Source organism: Etheostoma cragini, chromosome 2 (assembly GCF_013103735.1).
Source record: "Etheostoma cragini isolate CJK2018 chromosome 2, CSU_Ecrag_1.0, whole genome shotgun sequence".
NCBI lineage: Eukaryota > Metazoa > Chordata > Actinopteri > Perciformes > Percidae > Etheostoma > Etheostoma cragini.
Window position 1 is genome coordinate 17,436,166 of NC_048408.1, and position 26,279 is coordinate 17,462,444.

Below are 26,279 nucleotides of genomic sequence, written 5' to 3' on the forward strand. Positions count from 1 at the left end.
TGTGTGTGTGTGTGTGTGTGTGTGTGTGTGTGTGTGTGTGTGTGTGTGTGTGTGTGTGTGTGTGTGTGTATGTGTGAGGCTGGAATTCCGCTGTAGGTGACAAACTGCCTGTTGATAATGTGGACCAGCTGTGGCTGATGGAAGTGACTTCTCCACAGCAGTAACTCTCCGTCAGATCGCTCTCTGAGGCTGCTAGAGAAGACGCGGAGATGTTGAAGTGCAGCGGTTATCATTATCATTTAACCCCATTTGTTTGTCTGTTTTTTCTTCCACCCATGACACCACTCCCCTCTCCTTCTCTCTTCTCTATCCACACGTTTTTCACCATTTTCTCTCTTGGCAGCATTGGTGGCCAACTCTGACCTCATCTCAGCCAGAGCATGGAAACAGACACAGAGAGCTAGAATAACATCTGGGTGCCAGTCAATAAAGAATAATTCATTCCATTTCATATCACGCCTCATAGACTCCTTATCTTCCATCTTTCCTGGGGAGTTAAGCATATAAATCATTTATATACTGTATTTCAAAAAACAAAAAAAACATTCTAAGAACAGAATTTAAAGAAACACAACATTGAAGAGCAGTCAACAACCTAAACGCACACACATATTTTACCATATTTCAACGCCACCACATTTCAATGAGAAACATTTTTCTTTTTACTCAACTTCATTTATTTTACAGCTATAGTTCCTTGTCACTTTTCAGAAAAAAGTATTATATACATGCGTTGATATACTGTAGATTAAACGGCCCCAAAGGATATGAAGTAATTAAAAGTAACGTCACCTAAATCTGGCACAACATTGGGCTACAAGTAATGATTATTTAATCAGCAAGAATCTGCTGATTATTTTCTCGATTTATCGGTTGGACTAAAAAACAATCTTGTTTTGTCAGACCAACAGTCCAAATTTCCAAAGTAATCGTTTCACTATGTTGTAAGACAATGGCCAGTAGAAAATTCCTACATTTGAGAACCTCAAACCATCAAATATTTGTCGTTTTTGTTTGAAAAAGTGCATTAAAGTATTACTCAAAGATCAAAACAGAAGGTCAACCTATTGATTAATTGACTAACATCATTTCAGCTTTATATGTTTAAATTCAGCTTGTTTATGCATTAAAAACAATAAACCACCAACATAGTACTATAACACTGAGAGATTGTGCATGCAGACTACTTTACTTCTGATACAGTAAATACATTTTGTTTTTAACACTTCTGTACTTTTACCTAAGGAAGAATTTGAATCAGGACATTTACTTGTAATGGAGTATTTTAAAGTGTGTCACAGCAACGCTACTTTACTTTAATAAAACATCTGAAAACTTCTTAAATTCTTTCAAATGAAATACTTGTAAGCCCTTTTTAGAGATGTATATTTTGGCTCGGAGGTGTGTTGAGCATGTGAGCTGCTGCAGACAATGATGAAATAGGGCTATATCTCTAGTTTTGAGGAGGAACTGGATCCTGCAGCGGAGTGAAATTACAGCGTTGGACCCATATACCTGTCTGTTCCACAAAGGGGTGAAGAAGAGGAGACCAAAACGGGGTAAATAATGAGAGTTATCTGAAAGAAGGGGCTGTGCCACACATCTGGCAGCAGCTGGATGTCATAGTGTGTCCCAGAGAAAAAGTAGGAGTTGGACGTGTGTTGGGGTGTAAAGAGCTCTCCACAAATAAGGAGTGTTTAAACTCAGGACTGATCCTGCCCATAATTAGATCACAGCTGCGAGACGAGGGTGGAGAGAGCAGAAGAGAAGAGAAGAGATAACGAGAAGGGGGAAGAAATAAGAAGAAAGGACAGAGGCAGTGGCAGAGTGGGGAGGTGAGAGAAGCATCTGGTTTTCAAGTTAGATCGGAGGACTTCCTGCTGAATATTAAAGCATCAACATAATTTTAAAGTTGTGAGTATTGGCTTGTTTGCTTCTTTTTCCAGCCTGTGATGCTACCAGGGAACTGTTAGTTTGCAAAGTTGAGAAATGTAGTTATCTCAAAACAAGCCCCGTTCATGGCAGTGAAGGGACCCTGCTTATGAGGCTTGATTGTTGTGTTGTTGATGTGTTTGTCTAGATGTGACTCAAGCTGTATCAGATTATAGTTCAGTTCATTTTCACTGCAGTCTCCAAATTCCCTGAAAACATTCGTAGGCCAATAACTCAACAATGAGTCATCGGCTTATTATTGTCCGGTGTGATTCATGGACTTTGTCATATGGATGCAATCCTGCTTTTTGTTTTTTCTCTTCTTCTCTGGGTCACCGGCTTTTACCTTCTCCTTTGTTTTTCCTCTCACACCTGGAGTCATGGGATTAGGCCATTCTGCTCTCATAACAGATACAGAACTGACTGCCACACAACAAAAAGGCTGCTTTCTTTAGGCTTTTTTATGATTGGCTTTAAGGTTGAAGTTGACTTTAAAGACTTGGAGGCACCTCACTATGCATGACAATCTAACAGAAGGATTCAAACCATTCTCTTAAGTAAAAGAATTAAAAAATACAAGAGTGTAAAATATACTTACAGTAGGCCTACAGAAGTGATAGCAGAAATAGAAATAGAAAATAGAAATAGAAATAGAAATAGAAATCTAGTTAAAGCATCAAAAACAAAAGTATTTACCATGAAGAATGGTCCCTGAGGGCCCCTGGCCCCAGAGTGTTATGTTATTGTATTTATTATATTATTGTATTAATTTGATATAACCATTTCAGGAGCTGATCATATGTATTACACATTTTGTAAGCCCATTTTAAATATGAATCTACAGATCTTGTGTGTACCTAAAGGTGTCAAATGTAAAAAGTAAAGGTAGGCCTACATCAAAACAGTTGCCTACTTCAGCCTACTTACGTTACGTTCCACCACTTGATAGGACGTGTGCACATGAAGACTGTCTGTGTCACTTATTTTAAACCTAGCCTATTTATTTTCTTTTGTCTCTTCTGCATAAAAAAAAGAATTACGTTAATTTGTTTATTTTCAACAGGCAACACATGAGGCTTGTTTTTCCTTGTTTTTCTTCATTCTCATCCTTTTTTCTAAAGGGGGAAGTGTTTGTCTGTTCGCAATGCCCCCTCCTTCTTTGTCGATGGTGCTGATGGTGGTTGCCATGGCAACTGGGGCGCATTCAGTCAGCGAGGAGAATGAACTGGATTATGGATACTGGAACTACAGAGAGGGAGGTAAATCACGAGCCTCCGTTTGATCATTTAACGTAGAGATACCGGGCCTGTAAATCACTGAGTGACTAGATGTCTGCAGTTGTAATTAGAAAGAGACTTAATGGGTGAACTGAATGAAAAGCAGCAACTTAAGAGACTTCAGAGATGAGATGTAGGCTACATTTGGATCTGAAAGTGATTAGAACACACGTGCTTATGAGCCATTCAGGCTGTTTTTCTTTAAATCAAAGCCTGATGGTGTGATGGATGTCTTGGTTTCAGCTGATAGTGTCAATGTGGCCTCAGTGCGCAGTGTGACCAGAGTTTTAGACGCCTGGGGAAAACGCATCTTCCGTGAAATCAAGACTTTGCTGCACTCTCAGCCCAGCACACTGCTGCCTGACTACTCCAGGTAACTTTAACACTCTCTCACCCCTAATACAGCCTGTCTGACTCTGAGCAGTTAGATTGGTTTATTCTGCTCTGTCATACAGGAGGCTACGACTATCACCTGTCCCCAGGTAGCCTACCACAGAGCCTGTGGTCCCTCATGAGCAGCTTGTGTCAGCACAATTGTTTACGTTTTATTTCCATTCATTTGCTTTTATATTACATTTCTCATCCACTCCTGTATCCCTCCACATTGCCATGCTACATATCTGTCGCTGTATTGTTGTTTTTATTTAGCCTGAAACATTATGGCTACCTGGCACAAACAGTGATCCGTCTAATTTTAGCGTTTGTATTGTAGGCTACGTGATTTTATTTATAACATCCGGGGCTGCAGTTGCTACTGACAACACCGAGGGCATGTTCTTGGTATTTCAAATCAATTTATTTCTATTCAGTTCAAATAGGTTACTTAATCTACCCTCATGAATGGGGCAGTTTGAGGCAAGCAGATATGTTACATTAAAACACAGAAACAATTCACTCACACGCATAAAACAATCTAAAACACAAAATGTCATTACCTGAGGAAAATTTTAATAACTTAATTAATGACACAAATATAACACCTGATGGGTTACTGACGGCTATTTCTGATCATTTTGCCAATTATTTTATTTTTGGAATAAAAATATTTAAAAATAAACTGTAAACAAAAGTATTATTTTTCCATCAGAATAATATATTCCTGGCAGTACATGGAAAATTCTTTTGTGTAAATTTGATCTTACTATCTGAGATAGGCCTACAAGTTACTTCTTGACCGTGGAAACAGCAGTATCATCATCAGCAGTTGTCATAAAATGTATTATTTATCAAATAAAAGTAGGCTTTATATACTATTTTTATGTTATTTAGTATTAGTATATATTTATATACAGTACTCTTATGCCAACATAGATAACAAGTCTTGAAATTGATCAGAATTTGTTTTCCTTTACAACTTCATGAAGATGGGGTAATATGATCACGATCTAGTTCTATAAACAGCTAATTTACACGAGGTCAGATTTTTACATCAACAGAAAATATTTTCATTAAAATTTCAACAAAAATGTTAATATCCTTATCTCGTCCTTTTTATCTCATGTTAAAAATAAGCATGCTGTAGCCTAATGTGATTTATATATTCCGTCACCCTGTCACAACAATTATTAAGATGCATTTTGTATTGTATTTTATTCTATCTTATATATTAGCCTATATTATAGGCTGTGTGCTATTACAGTATCTGTGAAGCCTCCTCTGTTCGTCCTGCAGGGTGCGCCCTCTGTCCGAGTCCGTCAACGACCTGTTCAGAGAAGTGTCCCTGCTGCGCAGGCGCATCACCGAACTCTCTCATCGCCTAGCAACCCTGGAACCGTTCCTCCGTCACCACGGCTACTGGGAGGTTGGGGATGGGGAGAAGAAGGGAGGCGCCCTGAGAGGAGAGGTGGGGAGCCTGGCCCGGTACAGCCCGAGGACCCCGGGGGGGGCGGGCCCACCGAGGGGGACCCGGGTGCTGAGGAGGAGACGGGTGAGAGTCCTGAAGAAAGGGGGAGTGAAGCTGCTTCAGAGAGAGGGATAGAAAGTGACTCACTGATGGAGAGAGAGGTGAAGAGAAAGTGTGTGTGTGTGTGTGTGTGTGTGTGTGTGTGGTAGGCTAGAAGTAGAGAGCTTTTGCAAATATTATATAATGTAAGAATTCCATTTTTTAACTGTATAGATTTCATTTTTAAAAATAACAGCCATGACAGTAAAATATAGACACTGCTTGAGATCAGAGATGGAAATTATGTTTTGTAAATCTTTAATAAACTCTTTTTGTGATCAGCCCATTTTTATTGTCTTAATGTAAGGACAAACAGATCACAAACCTCCTTCCTCAACACTATAAATCTACATTATTAGGAAACATTACATCTTTAAGTGGATATTTCTGCACAGCAACATGATCAGAAAGTGTTTTTTTAGCTTTGAAGTTCATTCTTGACAATGGAAACAGCAGTTAATCCTCAGCAGAATCAGAGGCTCACTTCTCATGGAGATGTTCTGTTGTTATCACGTGATGCTTTTTGATAAAAACATAAATGTTAAGTTTATATAATAAGTATGAAGCCATTGACATGTGACTTTTTAAAATTATGATCATATGATTATTTCATGATGTGCTATTTATTCAGTTAATATCGCATTTTGGCTCTCCATGACAGGAGATGTCAAGAGGCATGTTCAGTGGATTCCTCCTTAAAGGGGCATCCCACCTATTTTTTGTCTAAAGTTCGGGTTACTCGTCAGTAGGAGGACTACCCATTCGGTAGAAACAGTTAATCCAAAGTAACTACAAACCTGAATGACGTCATCAGGTTATCGCAAAGCTCTTTCACACTGAGATTCCTCAACAGACAACTGCCGTAGTTCACACTGAACCAAACAACAGCGGCATGATGCCGCCCCGTGTGTGTGATTTTAGATAGCATGCCGTCATAACACTGTAGGCGTCTTGTGCGAGTGAGCCAATCCGCACCGCCCAACCCTGAGAGAAATGCATTAATCAACCACCCAAACCAACCTGACCTGCAAATTGCCAACTTTTATGCATTATAGTAGCGCAATTGTCAGAAGGGAGAAGGACAAAGATGGACTGAGCGCCGTTTCACATGTAAGAAAAAGAAATAGGGGAAGAGACAGTGGACTATTTCAGACAATATTTACAAATAACTTTGGCTACTCAAAACCCTATATTCTCACTTTTTGAACCACCCGCCTGTGGTTCCACTCTTGTATGTAGTCTTATCCAGTGTTTTTCAAGCTTGACCCACACGCAAGAGACAGCACTCAATGTATGCCTTAACTTTATATATGATTTCCTAGTAGAATTTCTCACCACCATGCTTTGTTTCTTTAAGAATTATTTTTGGTCTTTCCTGCCTTTGATTGATAGCACAGCCAGGTGAGAGAGGAAGACATGCTGGAAATCTTCACTGATCGGATTTGAACCCTAGACCTCTGTTTCGAGGCATAAACCTCGATGTACAGGTGCACCTGCTCTACCCGCTGAGCCAACCCAGTCACTGCTTTGTAACTTTAACTCTACCTTAAACTCCAGTCATGAATGAAATGTACCTGTGCTACATTCGGTAACTGGAGGGTGCCATGTTGATGCCACAGGGTGTTAGTGCTCTCCTGCTGCTGTAACCTGATGTGATATTACAATTCATTCACGGAGGCATGATCTTTTGTGTTATGCTCAGCTGAAGTCAGAACGGTCCTCATGGGCCCAGCAGGGGGTGCCTAGTATCTGTTAACATTATTACACTATTTGTTTGTGTATAATCTTGTGTTATCTTGTGTGTACGTGTTTGTGTGTGTGTGTTTTGTGGGCACAGGCAACAAACTTTATGCCTTCAGTAAAACTTTGCCAAGTGTTTCTACAGCAACCAGTTTCTCTCCTCTTCTTCTACAACTCCAGTTGTCATCTACACCGCATGCTGCAGCATGTTTCTCACGCTCTCATTTTCAAGCTGCATCTGCACACTCACGGCTTGTCAGTTCCTCATTTGTTTCCTCTGCATGGGTTTCATCTCTCACTTTTTCTCCAAACTGTAATCTGTACATCAACCACCCCTCCTCCTCTCCCTCCGTCTCTTCTTCTCTCCTCTCTACACTGCGATGTGTGGGCGTTAAGCTCAGGCTGTACTTTCCATTTTGGTATTGTTTTGTCAATGCATTGTTGCATCGAATCCAGTTAGGATGCTGTGGGAATACTGTATAAATCTCTCTCTCTCTCTGTCTCTCTTTCCACACCTCACTCCCCATCTCTGGAAAAAGAGCCAGTTGCTAGGTAACTGTTAATTGTCAAGAAGTAGTTACATGTGTTGCAATGCATCCTGAGGTTGTTGGGTTGGTGTAAGGAGGGAAAAAGTAAGCAAGAATAGACAGAAAATTGAAAATATTGTTATAAGAAGCAGGAGCTCAAAACTGATTAAAGGATTATTAATACCGCCTCAACATCCAGGGCCACAGATGGTAAAATTCTCCCACCAAATCTATACACACAAGGCATCGGTACATTTTCAAACGTGCAGGTTTCTCTAAATAACTCCTGTTGCTGGACAAGGCTTTCAGAGTAAAGAGAGTGTCTGAGGAGTGAGGGGGAGTGAGGTTTTTGGGGGGCTTTGATCTCTGCTGCTTGTTCATTTTGCATTACTTCTTCCTTCCCTCAATATCTCATTTTTCTTCTTCTGCCACTCGCTCCACCTTTTTATTCCCAAGCCTCATTTAGTTTCTCTTTGATCTACACAAAACACTTATCCAACACAAGTAACATTAATCTCACATAATGCAAGTCCTGTTTATGGGAAACAAAAAATAAGGGGAAGAGCAGAAGATGACACTCAGCTGCAGCCATTATCTCAGCTCCACTGCAGACCGACAGTATGAGACATAATAATATCATCTGTTACATGTACACGTTTGATGTGTATTTGATGGTCAAATATAAATAGGACCCAAATGAGACGTCCTGTTGCTCGCTGCCAACCTGCGGACACAACAAATGATGAAATACAAAGAAGACAAATACGTTTGAGATTTCTTTTTTTTAATACTCAACACTTTTATTCCAAAGAGACAGAAGAATAATATTTCTCAGCACTTATTTTCACATTGACTGTGTTTAATCTCATTTTAAATATTACTAAATATTCAATCAAATTTGAAATACTCTCTTCACACAAGTAATTTCTCTCCATACAAAAAATGCAAGGGTGAACTAGATTTTTGTACTATGTACATTTTTCACAATCTGTACAGCTCAGGGGCAGAGTTGTTTGATTCTTCTGTGGCAAAAACAAAAACAGAAGATTAGTTAAAGAGGAAAGAGACTTCCTCTGTACAAATGCAATAAATAATCTATTGTGCTTTTGGTGTACTAATTGTTGATGGTGCTTTGAGAACACAACCTCCTTAGCTGGTATTTGACCAAATCAAACAAGAAAATAAAAATACATCAACAAATCATGACTCATTAAATGTGCACACTGTGTAATAATAAACAATTACACATATCCTGGCCTGAAGTCACTACAAAAGCAATTTTGCAAGGGGACCTACGGATCAAAGATTTATCCCAAATAGAACTATTCTCTGGTGTTTTTGTACAGCTTTTTTTATTCTTATCAAAAGTCCATGAGCATGAGGTAAAGTATTTACATAGATTTATAGTACATGTACAATAAACAGTTATCTCTCACACACACTCTGTCTCTCTCCCATATGAGCACACACAGAGGTAATCAAGCGTATGGATCCAGGCACATACAATAAGAGAAATAATAAAACGAGATATTCAAAAGGAAAAAGATAGGAAAAGTAGTTGAAATGAAAAAAAGGCTTCTTCAGTGACAATGAATGTATTAACCAAGACCTCAACCTTGTTTAAAAGCATTTACACAGAAAGAAAATTGATCTTTGTAGAAGATTAATAAAAAGATGTTTTCTATCCTAGTAAAATCTTTAATCAATTTAGCCATATTTATGGAAGTTTAACTGAAATTTAGTTCAGATTGGGGTCTTCTCTTGCAAAAAAACACACACGCACACAAACGCGCACAGTACTACATGGATCATCAATGTAATTAAGAAAAAAAATCCAAATATTGATCAAAAACACCCAATTTTTCTGGGTGAAAAGTTAAGATTAAAAACAGAAATAAAGAAAAGTGTATTCATGCAAGTCCTTACAGTAGAGATCCCCTATCATACATACTGACTTGTCAACCAAGAGAACAAAAGTCTTCTAAAGATTTGACTGGAATGTACAACAAACTAAATATATTCAACCCATTCAGTCTGCTTGTGCTTAGGTATCAAAATTTGATTTGGCAAACTGACTAAAAGTCAGCTTTAAGTGACAATAAATGGGGGGGGGGGGGGGGGGTTTGTTATGTTTTGTTTGGTAAAAAAATCTGATCTTGGGCAAAATGGTGCAAGTAATGATGAATGGGATTGTATTATCCAGGTTCTCTTGTTCCGAGTATAAAAATATAAATTAAGGAATAGTTTGGCATTTTGGTAATTACGTGAAATAGATGAAAATATCAAAACCACTTTAACATCTGTATGGTAAATATAAAGCTAGAGCCAGTTAGTTTACCTTAGCACAACTAGCAGAAACAGGTGGAAACAACAAGCCTGTCCAGGGGAAACTAAATCCACCTTCCAGTACCTCTACAAAGACACCAACACCTTTATCTCATTTGTTTTATTCTGTAGTGTAAAACTAAAAGTTATGGTTTTGTGGAAGGTAATGTGCTGGTCTACTTCTTGGCTTATTGGTTGCATAACAACATCACAGTAACAACAACAACAAAAAGTCCTGTAAATAATCCTCCAACGTATCCATTTTTTACGCTCCGGTTTTTGTATTTCCCCAAAAAATAATCACTTGTTAATTCATGAGCTTTAGAGGTGGACAGAGCCTGCAGGTTCTCTTGGTTTCAACCAAGTCTTTATGCTAAGATAAGCTTAATTACTGCTGGCTATAGCTTCATATTCACCGTATAAACCGTACAGAGTGGTATCAATCTTCTAATTTAAGGCTTGGTAAAAAAGCATAATAGCATATTTCACAAAATGTCAAACTATTCCTTTAAATCACAGGGAACACTATTCAGTATAGTATCTGTATAGTTAGCACAAACGGTTTGTACTATTTATCTAATTTCTGAGCTATAAACCCTCGTCTTTAAAAAAAAAAAAAATTTAAATTAAATGACATGCTATAAAGATGTAATTAATGAATAATCACAACACTAAGTAAAGAGATTATTTGGGCTTGACTATGTACTAGAGCTTGCTGTAGTCCTTTAAGCCAGCAGAGGGAAAATGTTCAACACTTGTTCTCTGCACATCGGTCAAATGTGACCAAGTAATACAGAAGGCAGGGCGAATAGCCGTAATTATGAAATAATTAACGTTACCGCTGCTCATCCCAGCAACAGAGGCCTCACTCGGCGAGTCCATTATGTCCCTGTCCTGAACAGCATAACTGTCACAGCCAATTGAGTCAGACCCAATGAAACACAATGGGAGCAACAAGCGGACATTAAATGGGGTTTACATGTGTTTAATGGATAGTTAGCTTCTGGTTCATCTGTAATGAACAGTGAGGTGAGGAGTGAGGAAGCTTGTTAAACTTCATCAGAAATCATTTCAAGGACTCGCAGTTAGAATAATTGTGGAGTAACACAACAAGAAGCTCTATATGCCTCTATAGAATGCCTCTATATTCTAGTTCAAAATGGGATTTCTTTACATACAGGGGCATGGCTCTGTCAAAGCTGTTTTTTTTGGCTGGTATTGGTTCCTTTTGTTTCTTAGGGATCTATGGAGGAAATTCCTCTATGGCAGAAAATTTTGCTGTGTAATTTAATATCTGTTAAACGCCAAAAACTACCACCATGTCAGACTTTTTCAGCTGTGTTCTTAAACTCAAAGCACATAGACTTTGTTTGCAGGAGATTGTGTGTGTAGAAAAATCAGTATTAATCCTTTAAGGCACATCCAGCTCAAAATGTGAGACTGCCACCATTTGGTACTGCCGAGCAGAAAAAAAAGAAGAGGAAACGGCAAATCAGTATGATGATGTTGCTTCTGCAGTTGAAAAAAAGAAACCTTCGCAAATGTATAAGTACATAGAATGTACTCAGCAAGTCATGCCTTTCACATACACTTCACAGCACTCAAGAGTAAGAAAAGTCCCCCCCAAAAAAAAAAAAATCAAACAAAGAATTAATAGCAAAAAAGAGTCCAAATTACAGGAACCCAAAAAAGGTCTGACGACTGGTCTACCAGTCTTCTGTAATATTGGTAGGCTAAGAAAGAATTAACATCATACAAATATGTAACATGAACTATTTAAATCAATAAAATTGAAAAAACAATCCCAACCGATCATCAATAAACACTGGAATAATATTCAATAATATTATCAACATTATCAATACAAGTTTTATTAGTTTACCCTGTTACTTCAACAGAAGCGTTGATATCTCATTCATGATTGTATTTCCGTTGTTAAACAAAATGTTTGTTTTGGTGTTAAGGAACTGCAGGAGGGAGGGAAAGACAATGAGCATGTGAAGAGAGCAGAAACTGAAGATTTTATTTCACTTTCCCCCCCCCTCCTCCCAATCTTACAGAGCAGCACCAGATTCCGCTCTTCTCATTAAAAACTTGTCTCCCGCCGGACATCACAGCTTAGCCTGCAGTGGCCTCTGTGCATCGTCCAAATTCTTTCCATTTAGAGCAGTGAGAACAACACACACAGTATTGTGTCCCCTCATTGTCTTCACACAGAGAGGTCACAAGCATCTGTATGTTTTGCTTCCTCTTTTCTTCACCCACTTCATCTCCTCCCTCTCTTTCTTCCTCCGTCTTACCCCTCAGACGTCTGACTCAATGCTGGAGAGCTTTTCATAGACGTGTCCATTGCTGGCACCGTTGAAGGATCTCTGTCCCTGCCCCAGACCTAACGTGTCCCTGCCCACTGGCAGTAGCTTGCTGGCCCCGTGGTGGTTCCCCATGGGCCCTCCCACCCCGCCCAGACACAGCTCTTTGGGGAACCTGGGGGCCACATTGGACATCACCCCAGCTGTGGCGGACGCGGGCAAATAGGAAGCTGCTCCCATGGAGCTGTGGAAGTCCCCTCCTCCTCGACTGTTGTTGAGAAGTTGCTGCTGCTGCTGTTGCGTCTGTGGCTTTTTGACGTAGTACGGTTTGGCGCCGTGTAATAGACACTGGTCGTCGCCGAAGGCTGGGATGAAGGGGTTCTGGTTCACCTTATCTGGGTAGAGAGATTTAGACAAGGAGTAAGTCCCGGCCCCTCTGCTGCTACCACCACCACTGCCCCCACCTCCCATCATAGCTCTATCTCTGTCCCTCAGGTCTCTCTCCCCCACCGACCGCTGATGTAACCCACCTTCGCCTCCATGGAACAAACTGAAGGAGGAGCCTCCCTTCGCCCTATCCCCTCCTATTCCTCCAAACATGGAAGACTCCCTTTCACCTGCATACCTCTCAAACATGTGTGCGTAAGGGCTGGGGCCCTCCATGAAGCGGTCTTTGTCTTTCAAGCTCACACTTCGAGGCTGGGGAAACTGCCCCCCAACTCCACCGCCAGCCCCTCCCATGCGGCCTGCCCCCTCCCTCTGCAGATCCACAAATGTGTCATACGAGTGTTGCCTCCGTAACACCCTCCCACCTGGTCCTAGCTTCCTGCGCTGTGCCTGGGTTAGCATTTGGCTGGGTCCTACGCTACTCTTCATTCCAGCAAACACCATATCCTCGCTGATGTTGTAAAGGTTGCTTGGCGGAATCTTACAGGAGTCACAGCGTTTGCAGCTAGCGGAGCTGGGGCGACTGGTGCAACCCCCGACCCCGCTAGTCGGGCAAGCGCCACCTCCTCCGTGGTGACACACATTGTGGCTGTTACGACAATCCCAGTCACCCCCTGCTATGCCCCCTCCTCCTAGCCCAGAAACCCCCTTATCCCAGCAGGTGTGGGCCTGCTGCCCTGCCAACACTGAGCCAAGCCCACCTTTGCACTCCGGCTTCTTGCCTTTACCTTTAAGGAAGTCTTCCACAGGTACTAAGCTTTTACAGATACCACCACCACTACCACCGCCCACACCACTTCCTCCATTTCCACCCTCTTGCTCCCACTTGGCCTTGCCCTCCTTGGAGCAGAACTGGTCCGCATAGAAATCCCTCAGGTTCTCTTTGTCTTTGCGGAATATGTAAGGTGAAGAATTACCCCCTCCTCCTCCTCTCTTCCGCTCCAGGGGAGGTGAGACCGTGCGGTGCGCCAGGGGCCCATGGGGGAAGTGGTGGTGGACGGTGTGGTGGTGGGCTCTCCTCCTGAGGCCGCTCAGCTCTATCTCGTCCTGCTCCCGTCTGCACTTAGCCGAAGCTGGCCTCTTTTTCAGGCTGTCCCTGTACTGCTTACGCCGCTTGTTGTTGCCCTCCAGGTTGCCGTAGGTGACGGTGTGCGTAGAGATATCCGAAACATCCGAGCGAATGTTCCCATCATCCCCCCCTGAGCCTCCCCCGCCCCCTCCACAGTACCTGTCATGACCCCCGATGAGCCCCGTGCTGGATGCACCTCCTTTGAAAGAAAACCTCCCGTACACATTGTTTCCCTTGAACCCACCCTGGGTGGAATCCGCAGGGGTGTGGCCAGCAATCAGGTCAAATTTATTGGTATTCCTCTGAGTCATGGAAGGACGGGGCTGGGTGGTGAAGATGGGTGCTACCCCTCCCCCTAAACTGTCGCAATCAAACATGCCCCCCTCCAACGAGCTAGTGCTGCCTAAGCTACGCGGCCTATTAGGCGGGGGGCCGGACATACCCAGAGCCGAGGCCGGGTGGTGGTGCAGGTAATGGTCCTGGTACAGGTTGTTGTCCTTCAGGGGCAAGTTGCCAAAAGTCCTCTCCACCTCGCTGATGTAGTCACTGAACATGTTGTCCTCTGGCAGGTAGGGTGGTGCTGACTTGCAATCGGCAGGGTGACCCACCAAGCTGCGCCGGTGCTCCTGGATGTCATAGATAGCCGAGTCACGGCCGCTGTGGCTGTACTCCAGGGCGGCGTGGGGAGAGCCGTTAATGCCCGGGACGGCAGTCATGTCCTTGGCAGTGCGAAGCAACCGCAGTATGTTGGAGTGTGTGTTGTTCATGTTCTTCTTCATGGATGCCGAGGGCGAGTCTATGGTTGACTTGTTTTCCTCAATTTGTACCCCGTGGATGCAGCTGTAGATACCCTGGAGTGTGAAAATTAGAAGAAAAGGGAGGTAGAGAGAGAAATAGAGGGTGAGACAGGCCATGGGAAGAAAAGTAAGAGTGGTAAGGTAGTAGCCCAAGTGAGAAGAAAACAGTAAAATGTGTGGCAGTAGTAAGGAATCAAGAACCAATGGTGGTTTAATGTTAGAAAGAGGCAGTCAAACAGAAGACATATAAACACAGAGAGAGAAAGAGAGAGAGAGCGAGGCAAACAGAGGCAGAGAGAGGTTAATGCATTGCCATGTGTTCTCTTACCACCCTCTTATTAACACACTATTAAACCGTAATAGGGGCTGAGGTCATAAATTACTTTTATCAGGGGAACAGCCTGGACCCTCCCAGCTGCTGTTCCACCTCCGACACAGAGAACTGAGGGACCAGATCAAAGCCTTGATTGATAACACATGGGGTGAACTAAGCTTGTGGTTTTGACCACAAATCAATAGGTTTAATCAATGTCATTTAAATTTAGCTGACACTTGAATCCCTTTGTAAACGTTTTTTTGACTTTCTATTAATATCACCAACAATCGTCTATTTAAAAAGTTATCAATCGGTGTGTGTTTTTGGGGTTTGTGGGTAAGAGCAGGACGTTCAAGAGAGGGGAAAGCCTTTTGCGAGTGAAGTCAAACAAGCGTGTTGAATGGGAGCTGAGGGAATCTGTGGTCGAGGCGACAGCCAAATCCAAAAGGTCGAGGACACACTACCCACCAGCCAGCACGCAGGCCAGCCTTCCTCAAAGGCGTCAACTTGTCAGAAACAATTTCTCTCTGTCTCTTAGTCACTTTCCCCGTCACCGAGCTACATTCATGAATCTGGATTGTCAACCCTCTTTTCTTTTATACCTCCATTCTCTCTTTGTGTCTGTTTTATCTCTGTTGTCGGGTGAGCGGCAGCCGCTCCAATGGGATTGTCTGTCGTTATCTCTCTACATCTATAGCTACAAGAGCTGCTGTGAAAGGTAACAGAACAGAGGTTCCTGGCACATTGCTGTGTCTATTCCTTTTTACTTTGCCTTTGTCCTGCTACCCGTTTTGTTCTTTATCATTGACTCTCGCTAACTGATCTCTTTTTCCTCCTCTGTATTTTATTAGCCCTTTGTACTCTCATCACTCGTCCATTCTTACACTTTCTATATACTTTATATGAAATGCAGTTTTTTGAATGATGGCCTTTTGTTAATATTTTTTCTCTCCTGGCTGCAACTTGAGTGTTAAACAAGGCATGGAAATGTATAAAAGATATCTGGCTGTAGAAGCACCTCTTGAAACGTGTATGCACTTAAAAGGGATGTTGTAATGCAACAAGTAAATTCAGACTCAAGCATGTCAGAGCTCAGAGTAAATTGTAAAACTGTGCTTGTGTTTTGCATAAAAATAGCAGTTTTGAAACTACAAAGACAGAAAGAGATTTCTGACAATTCAACAAAAAAAGAAAAGAAAGGACTGTGTTTTTCTGAAGTGCTGAAGGCCAGATCTGTGTTTTAGGTTCTACCAGGTTAGTCTGAGTAGGTGTAAACCAAATCACATTACAATTAGAAACACCAAACACATTAACGCTGGTGTCCTTTTTTCAGGAAAATAATAAGTGAGACATTTGGCATGCAACAACAATCCCCACTTCCTTTATTATTAAAAGGTAACATTATGCAAATGAATTACACCTGAAGTGATTATTTATATGGACCTACGCAGCCTGCATCAATGACACTTAAAGACCTTGTTAAGTAACCCATCTGAGCAGGATCGTAAGCACGCTGAGGTAAGGTCTTCGACATCCACAAACACACCTTCAGGTCACCGGCTGAGGATGTACAGCATAGTAAGTAGCTTTCATTTCAGCAACATTAAGGTGATAAACAGTGGCCTTTCTCAAAGACTACTTGCTTTGTTAATCCCGTCAGAGACTAGCATTATAGCATCATCACTAAAGCATCAGCTTTAGTGATGATGCTAGTTTGTCTCTCCAACCATTTTTTGCACTTTCCTAAATTACCAAAACCTGAAAGCGATGGGCCAGGTGTGGGGAGCTGAGAAAGTTTTTAGCCAAATTACTAACTCCATGTGTGAAATCTAATCTAAAAATATTGAAATGCTTATAAAGCCCAAATTCAAATGATTATCACATCTTGAATCCCTCTATTACTAGCCTCTTTATCCGGCCTTCAAGTGTGGCTGTTTGCAATTAACTAAAACTATATTGATGTGGTATAACGACACATTCAACAAACAAATTTAGTGGCATCTTACAATGGTTACAGATGGCAAACAATTAAAACTTCTCCTGTATGCCAAGTGTGTTGGAGAACTACGGTGGCGGACGGAAAAACGCAAATGGCCCTATCTAGAGCCGTTGTTTGGCTTGTCTGTTCTGGGCTACTGTAAAAATATGAAGGTGCAAACATGGAAGAGGACCCACTCTGATTTAGTTTTTTTGATTTAGTTTTTGCATGAATGCAGTTTTTGGACAAGGTCTAATGAATTCTTATTTGTACTGCTATTACATTATTATAATTTACTGCTCTCCTGATTTGCAGTGTGTTATAAAAATGAAAAATGTTGAATTGCAGAGAATTAAGATAAGTGAAGCCTGCCTGGGCTAAAAAAGGCCATAGGTTAAATCAGGTGAGTCATCATATCCCCGACAGACTCAATACACCTCAACAACAGCCAGTGGTTGGAATACAACCACTCTTGTGATCTTTCTGTCAGGAGGACAAAGGTAAAACCTAAAATAAAACACAAGCACACTCACTCTGCTAATGGAGAAAGTGGCCCCGGGCTGTCCTGAGCACACGCCCATGAAGCAGAAGCGCAGCTGCCAGTAGAACCAATGTTCACAGATGAAGGTGATTAATGAGAGAATCATGGCGGCCCCAAGCATGTAGAAGACCCCCGCCATGTTGTCTACATCCAGCTGACTGCTCATCACCTCGTTCTTCTCATTGTGGCAGATGCCTGTCAGCCACAAGGCCTCAAACTCCTCCATATCACCTGGAGGAAGGAGAGACACATATACACAGGTTACTGAATAGATGTGTTTGTGTGCATGTTTGTGTGACCTATGCACTTGGATGAGTTTGCCCATAGGTGTCTGAACATGTAAGTGTGATTACAAAAAGAGGGCACATTTTTTTAGATGGAGAGTTGATGCCAAAAACAGCTCAGGTCTCATGTACGTGCAACAAATGTCATGTTGCATTATTTTTGACTAAACATCCCTCTGAGGATCATCCTCATAAAGGATTGCTTATGCAAGGCTATCCCTTCCTTGTTGTGGGAAAAAACTGAACTGTGTGCTGGGACTTGACAGTCGTAAGGAGAAAGTATGTGTGGTCATGTGACAAGTGTTTCTGCCCTAAAATATGTCCCCTTCAGTTCCATATCCCAGGAGGAAATGCTGGGGGGACACATCCAGAGAGATTTGTTTGAGCTGTACCAATGGCCTGTTTTTGTGTGCGTCTGTGTGAGATCAAGGGGTATATGCAGTGCATACGGAAAGTATTCACAGCGCTTCACTTTTTCCACATTTCCTTGTTACTAAAAGCCTTATTGCAAAAAGGATACAATTCATTTTTTTCCTAAATATTCAACACTCAATACCCCATAAATAGACCATTAAACATATTTTTTAGGTCCCATAACATGGTGCTTTTTGGATGCTTTTATTTAGACCTTAGTGGTCCCTTAATACCATATCTGATTATCCATATGTCTTGCCCAAAATTCAGCCTTGGTGCAGAATTACAGCCACTAGAGCCAGTCCCACAATAAGCTTTCCTAAGTATGCGCCATTTCTGAGACTGTAGCTTTTGTGGAGGGGGGAAGGGGGGTGTAGCCTTGACCAAACTGCTACTTTCCAAATTTGAAAGCCATGTGTCTCTCTCTCATGGGTGGGCCAAATTCTCTGGGTGGACAGCAGAGAAAGGGGAGGTAACCTTGCCCCTTATGACCTCATAAGCCACTGGGGGACCACTGGCAGGCTGGGGGAATGCATGTTAATGGTAAAAAAAAAAACATCAAGTGATATAATAATGCCATGGGACCTTTAAAAATAATGACAAAGAAAACATAATATGTACAGTTGTGTTCAGAATAATAGCAGTGTGTTTAAAAAAGTAAATAATGCTCAAAATCCTTATAATATCAATGCATTGGGAACATGCGCATTTAATTAAAAAACATGACCAAAATTGATCGAGTCTGTGAAGAAAAAGGAATATTAAACTGTTAAAAAAAATATCAGTATTTGCATTTTTCTTGATTACTGGTGTGTTTTTGGTCATTGTCTTGTTGAAAGACCCATTTCAAAGGCATTTCCTCTTCAGCATAAGGCAACCTGTAGTATTTTGATGTATTGAAACTGATCTACAATCCCTGGTATGCAATAAATAGGCCCAACACAACATTATGAGAAACATCCCCATAACATGATTTTTGCACCACAATGCTTTACTTTCTTCTTCACAGTGTCCTTTGGCTTGACTTCAGTGCAAGGGGGTCATCGGACAAGCTGTCTGCGGCCCCAGTTCCAAAAAGAACAGTTTTGCTCCCATCAGTCCACAGAATGTGGCGCAATTTTTCCTTTGGCCAGTCACTGTATCCTTTGTCTAATTTCAACCTATTCAGTACACGTCTTTTTTTCAGCAATCGAACTCTGCGGGGGCTTCCAGCTGATAGATTTGATTCACATAGCAGTCTTCTGATAGTAACAGTACTCACAGGCAACTTTAAGTCTTCTTTGATTTTCCTGGAGATTATCATTAGTTGAGCCTTTGCTATTTTTGCTTTTCTTTAATCCATTCAAATGGTAGTTGATTGTTTTTTCCCACATTGCCTTTGATGCAAGGCATTGAAAATCATGTTGGCTGAGCAGCCTAACATTTTCTGCACTTCTTTATATGTTTTCCCCTCTCCAATCAACTTTTTAATCGAAGTCCGCTGTTCCTCAGAGCAATGTCTGGAACGACCCATTTTGCTGAGTATTTCAGTGTGATACATAACCAGCTATAACCAGCAACATTTAAAATTAGCTTCCCTCCTTCCTTAAAATATGGGCCATAATTGATTCATTCTCAGAATTCTGAATGTATTCTCAGAATTCTGAGAATAAAGTCAGAACTCACATCATTTTTTCACCAGTGGCCCTTATCCTCTTCCGTAATGTAGAAATATTACTTCAACCAGAAAATAGGATTTATGATGTAAGTGATGTTGGACTGCTATTATTTTGAGCAAAACTATACATAAGTATTCACAGACTTTTCTTAATTCTTTGTTGTGGCACCTTTGGGAGCAACAACAGCCTCAACTCTTTTGGAATATGAAGCCACAAGTTTGGCACACCTATCATTGGCCAGTTCCGCCTTCGTCAGTTGCCTATTTACAGAACCTCTTGAACTCCATCAGGTTGGATGGGGAGCGTTGGTGAACAGCCATTTTCAGATCCCTCCAGAGATGTTCATTGGGATTCAACTCTGGGCTCTGGCTGGGCCACTCTAGGACATTCACAGATTTGTCCTGAAGCCACTCCTTCGATATCTTGGCTGTGGGCTTAGGGTTGTTGTCCTGTTGACAGACGAACCGTCGCTCCAGTCTTAGGTCAAGAGCGCTCTGGAACAGGTTTTCTTCCAGGTTTTCTTCCAGGTTTTCTTCCAGGTTGTCTCTGTACATTGCCAAATTCATCTTTCCCTCAATCCAGACTAGTCTCCCAGTTCCTGCTGATGTAAAACATCCCCACAGCATGAGGCTGCCACTACCATGCTCCACTGTCAGGATGGTATTGGCCAGGTGATGAGCGGTGCCTGGTGTCCTCCAAACACAATGCTCGGCATTCATGCCAAAGAGTTGGATCTTTGACTCGTCAAACCAGAGCCTTTTGTTTCTCATGGTCTGAGAGTCTTTGAAGTGCCTTTTTGCCATCTCCCGGCAGACTGCCATGTGCATTTTACTAAGGAGTGGCTTCTGTCTGGCAACTCTACCCTACAGGCCTGATGTGCTGCAGCAATGGTCATCCTTCTGGAAGGTTTTCCTCTCTTCACAGAGTAACCCTGGAGCTCTGTTAGAGTGACAATTGGGTAACTGGTCACCTACCTAACTAAAGCCCTTCTCCCACGATCACTCAGTTTAGAGGGATGGCCAGCTCCAGGAAGAGTCCTAGTGGTTCCAAACGTGGCACATTTTTTCTGTACCCTTCCCCAAATCTGTGCCTCGAGTCAAACCTGTTTTGAAGGTCTACAGACACATTCTTTTGACTTCATGCTTGTTTTGTGGTCTGACATGTTAACTGTGTGACCTTATGAAGACAGGTGCATGCCTTTATAAATCATGTCCAACCAACTGAATTTATCACAGATAAATTGACTCAAATTTAGAGGATTTAACAGCTCAAGGATGATCAGTGGGATTAGAATGCACCTGAGCTCTATTTTGAGCTTGATGGCAAAGGCTGTGAATACTTATGTACAGGTGTTTATTTTTTTTAAGTTGTCATTATGGGGTATTGTGTGTACAATTTTGAAGAAAAAAAATTTAATCCATTTTGAAATAAGGCTGTATATAAAATGTGGAAAAAGTGAAGCACGATGAATAATTTCTGTATGCACTATTGAAAGGAAGTCCGCTATTTTTAATTGAAAGTTTGAAATTAGTGTGATTTTGGCCATTTCCGCATACTTTAACAAACTCCTCCTAGAGATTTCCTCTGATCACCTTCAAATTTGGTCTTTGCCATCTTAAGACGTTAAAGATGAAAAGTTATCAAAAGAAACTTTTTGTCATTGGGCATGGCCGTGGCAAAGCCGGCCATTTGAGCGTTTTGCCATAGAAACACGAAGTGGGTGTAACTTGAGTGTACATTGTCCAATTGGCTTGAAACTTTTCAAGATTCATAAGACTCTAACCGTAACGAAATATAAAGACCGATATTGGCTAAAAGTCATAGCACGCCCTAGTGGCAAAAGGAAGTAGACCTAAAAGTCAAGGTGCTATGCTTTAACAAACTCCTCCTAGAGATTTCATCAGATGGACTTCTAATTTGGTCTGTACCATCTCAACACCTTAAAGATGAAAAGCATTTATCGATCAATGAAAAAGTTGTTTTCTACCTGAAATTTCTCACATTTGACAAGGGTTCCAGGCCTGAGGACATTTACAGTCCAAATTTTACATTGTCATAGTGTCATCCACCATCCCCTACACTTTAACCACGCCCATGTACTCAGACCACGCCCCCTCGCATGGCTTTTGAGCTGTTTAAGGTAGGGTCTTGTGTGAGGTATCATATAACTAATTGATGTACACTATTGTATAAGGTATCACTGAACTCAGCAGACAGTTCCGTTTTCATTAGTCATGGTTTGACCCCGCCCCCAATGATGTAGCCATGCCCCCTTTCATAAAATGGGAACAGCGTTCTCGCAGAGTCTTGTGTGAGGTATCATTGAACTCAGCAGGGAGCTCCCCTTTCATTGGTGACAATTTGCAGTGTCTGAGTGCTGCACAAATGCCCGGTCGCAAGGAGCAGCATCCGCCAGTAACCCCGACGTGCGCACAGGAGCGAGGGTCCGTCCAACGCTGCTTGCAGCTTTAATTCAATATGTAGTTTGAGCAGCAGGCCCTAGTTCAAGCGAAACTGGCAAGATTGAGGGAAGTTTACCATAGTTCATTTACACATACTACCCACATTGTAATGATACAAAGCTGGTTGAAAATCAGCCAAGTATCCCTTTCACATCTTTAGATCAGGGATAGAAACTAGAAATTGTTTTAGAACCAGTGTCCTAACATCAGATGACACTATGGATTCAGCCTGCATGTTTCAGACAATGACATAAGGGCAGGATAAAGGCTCTCCTGGATTCACACTATACACTCTATATGAACCAAATCTGAATCACTAAAGGAATGGATTAAGACCTGGATCAATAAACAGACTCTATAATATAACTACATTATCATAATTATAATCCTCCCTCCATTCTTATCCATCACCTTTGCCATCCCTTTCCTCCCTCTTCCTCCTCCTTCAACATGTATTCCATTTCCCTCTTGATTTTGTATCTGTTCACATAAAGTGGCACTCATGTTAGTAGGCCGTGGCTGATCCTTTCCCTCTGCACATATATCATGTTCATATCTGTACTCTAACAGGAAATGACAGATTTCTCTCAGAGCCTGATCTCTTAACCTGCACTAACATATGAGTGTTGACAGCAGAATAGTCTGCGTGAAGTAATGAGAGGTAATGTTTGACATGATGGCCTTGTGCACACAGTCAACACAACAATAAGACTTTACTTCCATATGGTAAATTTGTGCAGACAGGTATGATCTTTGGGGCACACGGACTCAAGCATGCACACAGTCACATCCCTGTACACATGCACAGACTGGCACTTTAGTGTACATCACTTAGCAGCGTATGTAGAGGTCTGAGTTAATTTTGCTCCTAAAGATCTAATCTGAGGTGAATGTTCTCCCTGCACTGACCCCTTTATCCATCACACAAACTGGGATGGAAATGGATTGCACATCAAAGACCCACAATGTACTGTATGTGTGTGTGGGTCATTATGCTGTACAAGGTATAGTATGATCTGACAGGTGGTGAGAAGTATGGAGCACATACTATTTTTGGAGGTGGAGTGCTACTGTAGGTGTACTTTCCAGAGACAACGATTCACATGAGGAAAAAGAATTTCTTTTAATTAATGAAATAGTGAATTACAAAACTAGATTTTCGGATTTTTTACAAACACACGCACACACACACACACACACACACACACACACATTGAAAATGAGAACGCTGTTACACACCCACATGTGTCACCAAAAGCTCTTTGCTGACTCCCATAAACATCCACACTCAAAAATAAAAAGAAGGGAGAAAATACAGGCCGAGGGCAGGGTCTTTGCAGATACAAAAAACACCACACAGTTCTAGTGGTTCATACATGATGATTGATGGTTTGCACAGTTCATGCTATGGCAGTTTATTTATTATCAAAATGTGGAATTTTACTCACATAACGAATAAAGCTTTGGGAAAACTAATTAAGAGGATCTTTAAATGAGAATTTTCAATTTAAGAAAAACCTGCATCACAGATTCTGTTCATACAGAGATTCCAAATGGGCATCCTAACTAATATACACAAACCACCTTAACCGGCTCATTCCTCTCATCATGACAGAGTAGCAGCTCAAAACAGAGGTCCTTGTGGATCACTAAACTCGTCATTCTCTCTGAGTGACGCCAGACACCCTGCCATCTTCTTTCGGTCACTACCCAAATCACACAACAACAGCTGAGGCTGAAAACAAAAACCTGACCTACAAATTTAGAGCATTGCTCTGTGGCACATACAGTATCACTAGTGTTGCTTCCTACTTGATGTTCACTTATAGAATACGCACTCATCATTCCACCTCCTTACTGTATATAAATATTCACATGCTATGGTGTTGGTGTAGTTTCTTTTTTTCTAAGATTATTTTTTGGGGCTTTTCCCTTTATTATCAAGTGACAATGGATAGACATGAAAGGGGGAAAAAAAAAGAGAGAGAGATGAGGGATGACACAGAGCAAAGGGCTGCAGGTTGGATTTGAACGCGGGCCGCTGCAAGACTCAGCCAATATGGTGCAAACTCCCTTACTGGCTAGAACTAGAGGCCGCCCCATAATGCTGGTGTACTTAACTGGTTTCACAGTGTCCTATTACTCATTTCTATAAAGACACGTGTTCTGGTTATGATCACTATTCCTGCGCTCCTTGCACATAACTTATCAGCCACTGGAGGTGGTAAAGGGTATAAATTATTTACGGACTTTTAAATTCGTAGGCTAAGCTTTACAGCTTTTATATCTGCTTCTTTTATGGCAGCTTATAATCTATCAAAGAACTTTTAAAGAACATTTTAGAATGCTACACTAGTCTACATCAGGAAGGGATTTTACTTCTAATATGTCAAGCTAGTACTGTAATTTGTGGACAAAGGGACAGTAAACATTAGCATGTAGTTAGTACAAGAAAGCTCTCAAACTCAAATCCTGTCATTTACAAAACTTGTTCAAAGACTATAGTGTAGACGTAACCAAAACAAATCAAAGTATATTTAAGGTTTCCCTGGTTGTATGCCCACCAGCCCTGTGACACTGAAGAAATCTTCAGTTAAAGCTACATTGTGTGTAACGTGTTAAGTTGTTGATCAAAATCTGTGTTGCCCGTTCACAAATTTGTCCTTTTTATTAATATTGACACCACCATCAATTTCATGTATTTCTATTGGTTCGAAATTTTACTTTTGGGCTTGAAAAAACTGGGGTAGACGCTGCATAATCATGCGCCATCTTGAAATACGTTAGCCGGTAAGGGACATACAGGCTATACTGCTCCGCAGTATACTGCTCCAGAAAAAGAAAATGGAAATTGAAAAGATCAAGTGACTGGTGTCATCAGAAAAAAGAGTGAACAATAGAGCTGCTTTGGACGCATACACCAAATCCCAACTAATTAATTATCCTCCGGACCACGTCAGTCTCTTTTTCTTTCTCTCTCCTTTCCGTAGGGTTGGCGCGCGTGCCCACTCGTGGTGTGAAGAGCGCGTCTCTGACATGCACTAAAACAACCATGGCTGATAGACGGCCTTTTGTACTCTTTCGCTTTTTGAAGCGTGACGGCTACCGTAGCTGCAATACGTATACTTTGAACTGCGTAGTGAGAGAGAGTTGATAGTGATATATGATCTCAACGCTAGATGGGAGAAATTCTTAAACAATGTAGCTTTAAGGTCAATAGTTCCCATCCTTGCCAAAAAAGCCTTTGCACTGTGCTGCCAAATCCTCTAAGTTACCAAATAAACAAGCCACACTCAAACTTTCACTTTTCCAACTGCAGCACTCTTTCAGCCCTGCTGGTGCCTGACTGTTGATTAGAGACTGAACTGTGCCAGCCTGGCTCAGGAGGCCACATCCTGCAGCTCAACAGCCTCATTGGCTGCCAGCATCTACCAGCGGGTTTTTGGGTTGTCAACAGAAAAACATTCACCACCTTCTGAGTCACAGCTACTTTGATTACTTCATGTCCCCAACCTTAACACTGATAGGAGCATAACTTAATTTTGTGAATCTCAACCTGAATGACCAGTGTTTTGATTCTGGAAAATCTTTAACAGTGAATCACCACTGAAGGTAAGTTCATTTTTATCAAAAAATATATGCATATGATACTATTTGTGCGACTTTTACATTAAAGTGGCAATTAACCATAGCCAGTGTGTGTCTGTGTGTGTTTATATATATATATATATATATATATATATATATATATATATATATATAAAACGTTGTGTGTGCCAAAAAGCTCACAATGAGATCTTTTTAATAAAGAGCCTTATAGTTGGGAAATACACTTCTTCAGAAAATGCTACCATCACATTTAACAACAATATGAATAAGACATAAGGTGAGAAAACTGAGTGAAAGAAATTTGTCTTTGACAGGGCAGGCTCAAGTTACATAAAAGAACATAAAGATACATATAGAAACAGCGTAATAACATTGACTTTGCAAGAGTCTGTTTTACCGAATACAGCTGATACTGAGCACTGACCAGTAGGTCTAGATAACAGTGGGAACGAGGTTGGTGCTAGACTAAAGGCCATGTTATTACATTTCTTAAAATAGATTATCCTTTGTACAGTGGTCATTTTAGGACAGTGCACACACATCTTGTCAGGCTCTGCCATATGTTCATACGGTATGTATATACAGTTGTGGTCAAAAGTGTACATACACTTGTAGAAAATCACAATGTTATGGCTGTCTTGAGTCTTCAATA

The 26,279-nt window shown here is 41.3% G+C and overlaps 3 protein-coding genes across 10 annotated transcripts in view; 1 reads left to right on the forward strand and 2 right to left on the reverse strand.

The window, feature by feature from the left end:
• The window catches only part of si:ch211-243a20.4, a 22,329-nt gene extending 3,425 nt beyond the window's left edge, over window positions 1-18,904 (reverse strand). Inside the window, exons 1-2 of one of the 2 annotated variants that reach the window (XM_034893700.1) lie at window positions 18,894-18,904; window positions 6,172-6,176 (exon numbers count right to left, since the gene is read on the reverse strand). The gene's annotated coding sequence lies outside the window, so the exon portion shown is untranslated. The remainder of the gene's footprint in view (window positions 1-6,171; window positions 6,177-18,893) is intronic. The other variant, XM_034893667.1, reaches the window with a different exon arrangement.
• On the forward strand, window positions 1,451-6,059 carry si:ch211-243a20.3 (uncharacterized protein LOC100151507 homolog). Of its 2 annotated transcripts, XM_034893722.1 has the most exons (5): window positions 1,451-1,914; window positions 3,054-3,191; window positions 3,453-3,582; window positions 4,881-5,213; window positions 5,813-6,059. In XM_034893722.1, exons 2-4 carry the CDS (start codon window positions 3,077-3,079, stop codon window positions 5,185-5,187), a joined length of 552 nt encoding a protein of 183 aa, XP_034749613.1. In that variant the 5' UTR covers window positions 1,451-1,914; window positions 3,054-3,076; the 3' UTR covers window positions 5,188-5,213; window positions 5,813-6,059. The 2 variants fall into 2 exon arrangements, with proteins under 2 accessions (XP_034749613.1, XP_034749605.1); XM_034893714.1 differs by lacking the exon at window positions 5,813-6,059 and having other exon boundaries at window positions 4,881-5,434.
• grin2bb (glutamate receptor, ionotropic, N-methyl D-aspartate 2B, genome duplicate b) overlaps window positions 8,749-26,279 on the reverse strand; it is a 102,530-nt gene continuing 84,999 nt past the window's right edge. For 4 of the 6 annotated variants that reach the window (XM_034893622.1, XM_034893613.1, XM_034893597.1 and 1 more), the window contains 2 exons: window positions 17,193-17,431; window positions 8,749-14,419 (listed from right to left, as the gene is read on the reverse strand). In XM_034893622.1, the coding sequence (XP_034749513.1) occupies window positions 12,047-14,419; window positions 17,193-17,431 (2,612 nt within the window). In that variant the 3' untranslated portion in view covers window positions 8,749-12,046. The remainder of the gene's footprint in view (window positions 14,420-17,192; window positions 17,432-26,279) is intronic. The other 2 variants (XM_034893641.1, XM_034893632.1) reach the window with 2 other exon arrangements.

Bases quoted from the DNA above. Each gene is read 5' to 3' on its own strand.
- si:ch211-243a20.3 (XM_034893722.1), top strand. From the start codon at position 3,077: ATGCCCCCTCCTTCTTTGTCGATGGTGCTGATGGTGGTTGCCATGGCA. The intron at 3,192-3,452 runs GTAAATCACGAG...TCTTGGTTTCAG, and splicing joins CTGGAACTACAGAGAGGGAG to CTGATAGTGTCAATGTGGCC. The intron at 3,583-4,880 runs GTAACTTTAACA...TTCGTCCTGCAG, and splicing joins CTGCTGCCTGACTACTCCAG to GGTGCGCCCTCTGTCCGAGT.